The 10441-nt window shown below is 37.2% G+C and overlaps 2 protein-coding genes across 2 annotated transcripts; one reads left to right on the top strand and one right to left on the bottom strand.

The window, feature by feature from the left end:
- The first annotated feature begins 821 nt into the window (after nucleotides 1-821).
- Nucleotides 822-4708, top strand: LOC143619182 (sec-independent protein translocase protein TATC, chloroplastic-like). Its single transcript, XM_077091179.1, has 4 exons — nucleotides 822-1083; nucleotides 1965-2251; nucleotides 3266-3556; nucleotides 4463-4708. Exons 1-4 carry the CDS (start codon nucleotides 822-824, stop codon nucleotides 4670-4672), a joined length of 1050 nt encoding a protein of 349 aa, XP_076947294.1. The 3' UTR covers nucleotides 4673-4708.
- A 653-nt stretch (nucleotides 4709-5361) lies between these two features.
- Nucleotides 5362-10218, bottom strand: LOC143619180 (ATP synthase subunit beta, mitochondrial). Its single transcript, XM_077091177.1, has 9 exons — nucleotides 9637-10218; nucleotides 7571-7646; nucleotides 7398-7486; nucleotides 7015-7132; nucleotides 6832-6935; nucleotides 6583-6741; nucleotides 6276-6500; nucleotides 5695-6006; nucleotides 5362-5601 (listed from the first exon to the last, which is right to left on the bottom strand). Exons 1-9 carry the CDS (start codon nucleotides 10111-10113, stop codon nucleotides 5491-5493), a joined length of 1671 nt encoding a protein of 556 aa, XP_076947292.1. The 5' UTR covers nucleotides 10114-10218; the 3' UTR covers nucleotides 5362-5490.
- Nucleotides 10219-10441: the final 223 nt, after the last annotated feature.

Here is a 10441-nt window from a genome sequence, read left to right on the forward strand (position 1 = left end):
GTGGCGGCGCATGATGGGTGGTGGTGTTGAACATTGGGTGTTGGTAGGATGTTAAGAAGTGTGAAGAAGTTAAACAATAGCTTCTTTTTTAAAACCATAAAAACAGTTTGCAGATCTTATTTAAAAAAAACAAACAGTCTTCAGAAGCTTATGTCTGCGGACGCGCAGACATAAGCCTCCTGCAGATGTTTTAAGCAAAAACAAACACCACCTTACAATTAAACCCGATCACACTAACCCTGTTAAGTCTGACCGTTCACGTGAGGGGCAGTTTTGTCATTTTTCTCCCCAAATAAACCCCAACTCTAATTCACAAGTCCCCTCACGTGAGAGGTGGGGTGTATTTGGGATAAAAAGGACAAAGATGCCCCTCACGTGAGGGGCACACTGATGGATTTAACGGCCAAACTTAACGGGGTTAGTGGGATTGGGTTTAATTGCAAGTGAAATGAAACCACATGGACGAAAATCATAAATTTGAAACTATTGGACTAAAACCGCAGATTTAGACAAACCAAAGGGACGAAAACCACAGTTTACTTTATTTTCTAACTACATAAATTTGGTTCGACTCGGTTTTTCAGTTTCAGTCGAAAAAGTTTCAAACCAAGATGTAACTTTCAGGGGGTGTATTGACATTTTAAAAAACATATAGGGGGGCTTAAAACAAAAAAAAAGAAGAAAAAAAACAAGCGCATGATTAGATCCATTGGTGTAGTTTTGCTAACATGCACCATATAACTAAATTTGTACCTACCAATATCATCAAGACATCAACACACACTTGAGTTTCAGTAATAACCCAACAAATCAAACCTCAAATGGGTCCAAATGCTTTAGTCAATCTTGAGTTCAACACAAGCAGTTGCATCAAATGTGTAGTTTCAAGAACTAACCTTTCAAACTCATTAAAGATTGTTGGTCAAAACAAGAAGACTCATTTATGTGTTGCAAACAAGAGGCAAAGACATAAGGGTAATATGGTCATTTGTTATTCTAGGTTTCCTCCTCCTGATGAAGTGAGGGATATGCAAAGACAGCTTGGGATTGGAGGTGGAGCACCAGTTGTTGAAGAGCAAATTGGTAAGTAAAAGTTTTTTTTTTTTTTGGTTTGTTTATTATGCTTCAAGTAGGCTCATTTGTTAGTAATTTGATTGATCTTGGTTATTGAAGAAAAAGGTTTTTTTTTTCTTTTTTGGGGAATTATTGTTGTTTTTCATGTGTTGGGACTAGGTTTTTTTTTTTTTTTTTTTTGGGTTTGTGCATTATGCTTCAAGTAGGCTCATTTGTTAGTAATTTGATTGATTTTGGTTATTGAAGAAAACGATTTTTTTTTTTTTTTTTTTTGGGGGGGAATTAATATTGTTTACTGTGTAGAGGAAACCCTAAAAAATTAAACTTTATTATTATTATTATTATGATTATTATTATTATTATTTTGGAATTTGTGTTGGTTACTGTGTTAGAATTAGGAGTTTTTGAGTTTGTGTATATAGGGGTGTAAGCAAGCCTCAAATAAAGTTCGTTTAGTTATTGAGCTCTCGGTACGGCCTTGTATGGGAAGATCGTATAGGATAGTAGAGCCTTAATGAGCCTAGTGTATTTTTAAGTTTTAACTTGTTTGGACTTCTATGTGTTAGTTTCACACTGCAATGCCGACCTCAAGCCGAGCTTTGGCCGGTTTTTCTCAAAATATATGAAATAGAAGATATAAATGTATGTAAAATATCTAATAAGTAATAAACACGCCGTGTTGGAGCCTAGCTCGAGCTTGAAAAGAACTCAGGATCCGAGCTTGAGCTTTAGAATAAGAGCTCGGGCTCTACTCAGCTGGTTTAAACCACAAGAAATGGCATTGAAAACAACATCTTCATTTCTCCACATTCTTAAGTTCTTATGCTCTATTTTTATATATTTTTTTATTTTTATGAATTAATTGTCTTTTTATGTGATTATGAATATAGAGGTGGTTGAGGAGGTAAAACAAGATACACAAGACAAGGGTGCAATTCATAACTTCTTTTATCCGGATAAAGAGTTGTTACCGGAAGATAAAGAAATGAGTGTTTTTGATCATCTTGAAGAACTGCGGGAACGGCTTTTCGTGTCGGTTTTGGCAGTTGGAGCCGCGATCGCGGGGTGTTTTGTATACTCGAAGGAACTTATAGTGCTTCTAGAAGCTCCGGTTAGTAGTCAAGGTGTTAGATTCTTGCAGTTAGCCCCTGGAGAGTTTTTCTTCACAACTTTAAAGGTTAGTATTGTCATGTTTACCCTTTGACTTTTTAGGTGAAAGAAGAATATACCCTTTGACTCAAAACTGGTCGGTTTTGGTACGTGTTGGGCGAGTTAGGTTGACCCGAAACATTTTTTTTTTTATAATTTTTTAGATAAATAATTAGTGTGCAAAGTATGATTATGTAAATCATATTAATTCTGTTGGAAGTCTGTCTTTTAAAATACATTTTGGGTGACTTTCGACTCGTTTCCGTTTATGCGAATTTTGTAATTTGACCCGTTAGATAAAACATAACCCGAATCAAACCATTCATATGTGAATAAGTGGAAAATGCTACCTCTAGCTAGAGAAGCATCTTTTGTTTTTTTATTATTAACATTTTATCAAGAAGTTGATAAATTCGTCTGTGAATTAGTTCGTTTGACCCTAAAAGTCAAATTTCACATTCTTAATGGCAATAAATTAGGTTGTCAGTTCGAATCCCGAGCCCATCCGGGTTTTCGTCCCACCGTGTGTTACGCCAGAGAGTTCTGCTCAAGTGGCAGCCGACGTTATGGTTTCCCGGGGGAACGCCCAAGCCAAACTCTGAAGCCAGCATAGGCCCGGTTAAGACAATATGGTCCAACCAGAGTGGGGCAACGGGGCTCTCCATATTTGGGGAGTGCGGTAGCTGAAATACAAGAAAGCCGCCATTCTAAAAAAATATATTCTCATTTCTCATTCTTCCACTTTGTTCGTAAACGAGACACTGTCAAACAATGACTTTTCATAATCAAATGGATATCAATCTTGTTACACAGAGATTCATTGTTATAAAGTAGTTTACTTGACCGTAGAAAGTCAAAGTTCACATTTTTATCATTTTGTTGACAAAAATATCCATTGTTATAAAACAAATATCAATCTTGTTACACGGGTATTCTCGTTGTTATAAAGATTTCACTTTTAGTATAAATTCTATAATAAACTCGTTGAAATCATCTCAAGATTCGATCTTTAACCATCAAGAATGTGAATTTGTGTTTGCAGGTATCCGGGTACTGTGGCCTTCTATTAGGAAGCCCGATTATTCTGTATGAAGTCATAGCATTTGTTCTTCCGGGACTAACAAAATCAGAAAGAAAGTTTTTGGCGCCAATTGTTCTTGGATCATCTGTACTTTTTTACGCGGGAATCGCATTTTCGTACTCGGTTCTCACTCCGGCCGCCTTGAATTTCTTTGTGACGTACGCTGAAGGGGTCGTTGAATCGTTGTGGTCGATTGATCAGTATTTTGAGTTCGTGCTCGTGCTTATGTTCAGTACAGGGCTGTCTTTTCAGGTACTTAAATAATAAATATTGAGGTGTGAACTTTCTGACACGACGTGAACCTAACACAGAATTCGCGGGTGTTTGAGGGTGTTTGACTTAATGGGTCATGTTCATGTTGACCTGTGGATTCGTGGGTTGACTCGTTTAAGTTTATACTTTTATTCTAAAATGTGTTTTGTGTCTTAACTAAAAATGATTTGAGTTTTGTATGCCAAAATTCTGAAATAAAAGATAAATAAAAAAAACATCAAATTTTATGGGTTAATATAATTATTAGTAATTTAGTATGCATTCGTGGGTTGACCCGTTTATTTTTATTCTTTTCTTTGAATGTAAATGTTTTTCTTTCATAAATTCGTGGGTCAACTCGTTCATATCTTTATATTTTTTTTAAATGCTTTTTATCTCATAAATTAAACCGATCGAGTATTTTGTGCCTGTATATATCTTAATACTTTTTTTTAAATGTTTTTTTATCTCATAAATTAAACCGATAGAGTATTTTGTGCCAAAATTGAAAAGATATAAGTTAAAAGGAACATCAAATTTTATGGTTCAAACTTAGATATAATTATCTATATACATTTATTTTTCTGTTGTAAATTTGTAATTCTAGAGTATTGTTCAACCCGCGAAAACTTATATTTTTTGTTGTAATTGAACATCAAATTTTATGGTTTAATTATAATATGCAAATAAATAAAGAGTTAAACATGTCATGTCTGTGTCAACCTACGAAAACTTTTGTGTTCGAGTTCATGCCCAGGTTCAGGTTCGGGTCAAAGTTTAGGTTGGTATCGGGTTAGACTCACCAACCCGCGAACACGGCCCATTTAACACAGCTACTTAAATATATGTTTGCATTGTTGACTTTTGAAAGTCAAACAAATCTAATTTTGATTTTGAAACTGACAGGTTCCAGTGATACAGTTACTGTTAGGGCAAGTTGGTTTGGTGTCAGGCGATCAAATGTTGTCGATATGGAGATACGTGGTGGTCGGTGCAGTTATTGCTGCAGCTATTGTAACCCCTTCAACCGACCCGCTTACTCAGTTGCTTTTGGCGGGCCCGCTTTTGGGTCTTTACTTTGGTGGTGCGTGGACCGTTAAGTTTATGGGCCGGTAGCCGGTCCGGCCTGGTGATCCATGGACCGTGAACTCACTTGTAATCTTCATTTTGTTGTAATGTTGAACCAGTGTCCTATAGGTTTGATGGTTCAAACGGGTCTAAAAACCGGGTGAGTGTAGTTAGTCTTTGTTGTTTTGCAATAAATATAAGTTATAATTTTACGTATAAATGAAAAAAAATATCTAATTTTTCATGTTTGAAGAGAAAAGAATAAAAAGAAAATCGAACGTTTTGACCATCGGTTAGTTCAAATGTTTATATAGTCTTTTCCAGATCAAAAAACCAAGTAAAACAAGTGTTGCCTAATGTGTTTCGGGCTCCAACTTCATTCGAGCACTCGAGCCTATTGCTGGAGTAATAAGGCAATGCTATTGACAAAACATATTGATCATGAACGTTATAACTATATATGTATTGTAGAAATGAAATGAGAGGTGATATGAATCAGTCGATTCGGGTTATGCTAAAAAATATGAACATATATCTATGCGAACAAGCATGAACACATATCTTACGTGTTCAATTATTTTCATTCATTTATGCTCAAGCCCGGCCAGTTAAGTAGAGGTACTTTAGAACAAGACATTGAAAATGCGAGAGGCGATGAACATAAATTATACAACTTCATCAATTCCTTCCCCATATCATTATTATTTGTCAATAAAAACCGGGGGGGGGGGGGGGGGGTCGAACATTGTCTCAGCTTCTCTATAACAAAATCAACACAACAGTCGACTCGCAAAACAAAAAATCCCGAAACCAAAATCAACAAGTTATTCCAAACGGTAAGAAACAGAGGAAAGTGTGTTTGCGGTCTAGGCGTTGTCCTTGGCAATCTTCTCGGCCTTGGCAATAACCTCATCGATACCACCAACCATGTAGAACGATTGTTCGGGTAAATCATCATACTTTCCGTCCAACACTCCCTACAAACAGCCAATTCACGATACCAAATGAAACGATTTAACCTTTAATAATAAGGCGATTTAATTTATAATTTAGAGAAAAATAAAACTAACCTGGAAACTACCAATGCTTTCTTTCAACTCGACGTATTTACCAGGGGCACCAGTGAAAACTTCAGCAACATGGAAGGGTTGACTCAAAAACCTTTGAATCTTACGGGCCCGAGCAACCGTCAACTTATCATCTTCACTAAGCTCGTCCATTCCGAGAATTGCAATAATATCTTGAAGATTCTTGTAGTTCTGAAGAACCTTTTGTACACCACGAGCCGTGTTGTAATGATCTTCTCCCAAAATATGGGGTGAAAGCATACGCGATGTGGAATCAAGTGGGTCCACAGCAGGGTAAATACCGAGCTCAGAAATCTGTGGAAATGAAATAATATTATCTTTAGAACAAATTACACTTCTCGTCTTTTAGGTTTATACCACGTTTCAGGTTTTGTCCTTAAAACTAAGAAAATAACAAAAATTGTCGTTCATGTTTTGAAAAGTTTGCACCTTTCATCTTTCGGTCATTGCCATCTAACTCTTTAAAAAAATATAAAAGCCTAGTTAAGCTCGTCTTGCATATAAACCAGCCCGGCTCGTTTTAACCGACTCTCCGACCCACGCATAGATGGAAATAAACAAACCTGTCGAGAAAGCACAGTAGTGGCATCCAAGTGAGCAAAGGTGGTTGCGGGAGCTGGATCTGTTAAATCATCAGCAGGCACATAAATAGCTTGCACAGATGTAATAGAACCCTTTTTAGTTGTTGTAATACGTTCTTGAAGGCCTCCAAGATCTGTAGCCAAAGTTGGTTGATAACCGACAGCAGATGGAATACGACCCAGTAAAGCAGACACCTCAGAGTTGGCCTATATAATATAAATGCAAGAATTTAAATAATTACTCAACTGCATTTTAATAATGTAAGTCGGTTGTTAACCACAATGTTACCTGAGTAAAACGGAAAATGTTGTCAATAAACAGAAGCACATCTTGTCCTTCAGCGTCTCTGAAGTGTTCAGCGACGGTCAAACCGGTCAACCCAACACGAGCACGGGCACCTGGTGGTTCATTCATTTGACCGTACACAAGAGCACACTTGCTCTCACTCTAACATGAACAATAAAAAACAAGCATTCAGATCACATTGCCGAACTTAGTCAACATGTTACAAATAACATAAGTATCTGATACACATACCTGCTTGTCACCTAGCTTGATGACGCCACTTTCCATCATTTCTCTGTACAAATCGTTACCCTCACGGGTTCGTTCTCCAACTCCAGCAAACACAGAGAAACCACCTGGTAAAAGAATATAAATAATGATTAACAAGAAAACGAAATGTTTAATTAAGATACTAAAATAGTATAATCTACTTACCATGGGCCTTAGCAACATTGTTAATAAGCTCCATAATAAGAACAGTTTTTCCAACACCAGCACCACCAAAAAGACCAATCTTTCCTCCTCTTTGATATGGTGCAAGAAGATCCACAACCTAAAAGATCATAAAAGTATTATTATTATTATAATAATAATAATAATAATAATTATTATTATTATTATTATTGAATAAAAGTTTGCCAAAGCCTCGGCCTTTTTCCAAAAAAATAAAAAAGTATTATTATTATTATTATTATTATTATTATTATTATTATTATTATTATTATTATTATTATTATTATTATTATTATTATTATTATTTTACAACTAATAATGATGTGACTATTTAAAAGGCAGTGTCTACTTCATTCGTGTATTACCTTAATACCAGTGACAAGGATCTGTTGTTCAGTTGCTTGTTCAACAAAGGCAGGTGCTTCTCTATGAATAGGCAAATAGTGATCGGTTTCTGTTAAAAATTGTAACAAGTTGAATAACAATAAGACACCTTAACCAGAATAAGCCATGCTACTGAATGGAAAACAAGACATACTGATTTCGCCTCTGTGATCGATAGGCTCTCCAATAACATTAATTATACGACCAAGGGTGGCTCTGCCAACAGGCACCTATCATCATGGTAACAGATGAAAATTCAGTCCAATACAATGCATATTAAGGTGATGAAACCATAAAAGAAATGTATGCATCATGCCTTTTGATGAGATAATATGATAATAATCTGCTCATTCTTAACCTAAATTGGCATTCTTAATAAATGATTTTATCTATATGATAAAATTTGACAAATCTTTAAAAATAACAAAAACCTTTAATGAACAAGCATTAACAAACACCTGAAAATGATATTATCTATATGATAAGATTGGACAAGACATTAAAAAATAACAAAAACCTTTAATGAACAAACACTTATAAACAAACGCAAACAAACACATTATCGAACGTTATTGCCTCCATTTGTGTTCGTTCATTTAGTTAACCACACGATATTCCTTGTTCGTGTACGTAAACGAACTTCCTGCTAGCGGTGAGCAATAACCAAACCGTTAACCGAAACCACAATTAACCGACAACAGAACTAGACTCGGTTCTCCGAAATAAACCGAACCAAACCATTCATAATTTCATATAATTCTATCTTTTATACATCCATTTCATGTGTATATACCTCCATTTCATGTATTTCTAAACAAAAATTTTACCCCAAGTTTGACTTCGGTTACAAACCAAAACTAACCAAATCAAAAACCGACAAACTAACCAACTAAGCCAAACTGACTAACCAAAAACCTATTGGTAGTAGATAAAATAGATTAACTGATCGGTTTAAGCTAATAACCGAATCAAACTGTGCACACCCCTACCTATCCTAATTAAACCACAATAACATATTTCAGTTAAATCATAAACTTCTCATTATCATTTCCACTAAACTCAGATTACTTCTAAAGAAATTAGCCTTTTGCAACTTGCAAACCACTAACAATCGCAGCAAGTAAGAACTGATTAAGACTTAAAACTAGGAGTGCAAACGAGCCGAGCCAAGCCCGAGCTGGACTAGACTCGAGCTCGGCTCCTTTCGAGCTCTATTTTCAAAGCTCGAGCTCGGCTCGTGAGTAGATTTTCAAGCTCGAGCTGACTCGGCTCGTTTACTATTTATCAATTATTTTTCATCATCATCATCGTACTCAGTATATCCCACCAATAGCAAAGCCATGGTAGGGTCTGAGGAGGGTAAGATGTAGATAGCCTTACCTCTACCCCGTAGGAATAGAGAGGCTGCTTCCGGTGAGACCCCCCGGCTCGATAGTAGTTTCGCATCAAGCCTTGGACTAAGGCACATAACACTCAACCATCGGGACCCCGGCCGATTGGTGCATGTACCCTTGTCTTTCGACTATCAACGCCACCACATGATGCCTGATTAACCTTCCGCCACTTTTAACGTTATTTTCACGAGATTAGTATAATAACGTCAAAATTAGTGCAATTTCACTTTTGCCCATCCGAGGGTTCACACATATATACCTTATATGCACAGACCGCAAGCAGGGCGAATTTATTAATTATTTTTATATAATTATAATTATTTTTATATACTTTTTTCTATTATAGTTTTATGTATAAAATAATATATATTTAGTTATTTTTATTTATTTTTTCATAACATTACATATATTAATTAATAATTATTAAATATATATTAAAAAATTATATAAATGATAAGCTCGTCTAGGCTCGCGAGCCGGCTCAAGCTCGATAAGTGAAGCTCGGGCTCAATTATTAAACGAGCTTACTTTTAGGCTTGAGCTCAGGCTCGGGCTCGATGAAGCTCAGCTCGATCGAGCTTTTTAACGAGTCGATCTCAAGCATATCGGCTCGTTTGCACCCCTACTTAAAACACTAGCATTGAACACATATTATCGATAATTATGACTTAAAACACTTATATCAGGAATATCTGTTTGACCGATATTTTACCAAGTGACCGAATACCGATATAACCACAACAATCTACTAATTCCACTTAAATGTCAAACTCCTCATTATAATTCCACTTAATTCTCAACACACAAAATAACGGAAACCGCGTACCGTAATCGGCGAGCCGGTATTCAACACGCGTTGCCCTCTCACAAGTCCTTCGGTCCCATCCATCGCAATCGTCCTCACCATATTCTCCCCCAAATGCTGCGCCACTTCCAACACCAACCGAATCGAGTTATCCAACACCTCTAACGCCGTCAGAATCGGCGGCAAGCCTTCACTAAACCTAACATCCACCACGGCACCAATCACCTGGCACACCTGTCCAATCGCACCTGCGCCAGTAAACTCATCGGTAATCTTACCGTCATGCGGTCCGGCTACAGCCGGAGGTGGTGGAGGTTGAGCCGGAGCTGAGCCGGTGGCGGTAGAGTAGGCGGCGGCGCGCGTGAGGAAGTAGCCGGTGGGAGATGGTTGCGCGTGAGGGCGCGTGCGGGGGAGTGAGCGGGCGGCGAGTGGAGATTTTGATAGAGGACGGTGGCGGGAGGAGCGGAGGAGGGTGGCGAGGAGCCGCCGTGAAGACATGGCGGATAACGGCGGAGATATGACGGTTAGGGTTAGGGTTTGAGATGTGTGGTTGGATTTGATTTGTGTGACTGTGTGAGTGAGAGTGTGATATCTGAAATGAAGGGTTTTGATTTTTTTGTGTTTTTCAGGTTATTTTTTACGCTATGAGATTCGGTAGTACAAAATAATATGCCTGAATTTATTTAACAAGTATAAGTGGGAAGTTAACGCTCGGGTTTTACGTCGGGTTCAACGTTCAGATTTTACCTCCGTCCAAATTTCGCCTTGTATCGAACGCACCGATTGAATAGGCGTCAAGTACCTGAATTTAACAAATAAGTTGGTT

This window comes from Bidens hawaiensis, unplaced genomic scaffold (genome assembly GCF_021521415.1).
Source record: "Bidens hawaiensis isolate Kalapana, Puna unplaced genomic scaffold, B.hawaiensis_p1.1 tig00002414_1, whole genome shotgun sequence".
In the NCBI taxonomy this organism is placed as follows: Eukaryota; Viridiplantae; Streptophyta; class Magnoliopsida; order Asterales; family Asteraceae; genus Bidens; species Bidens hawaiensis.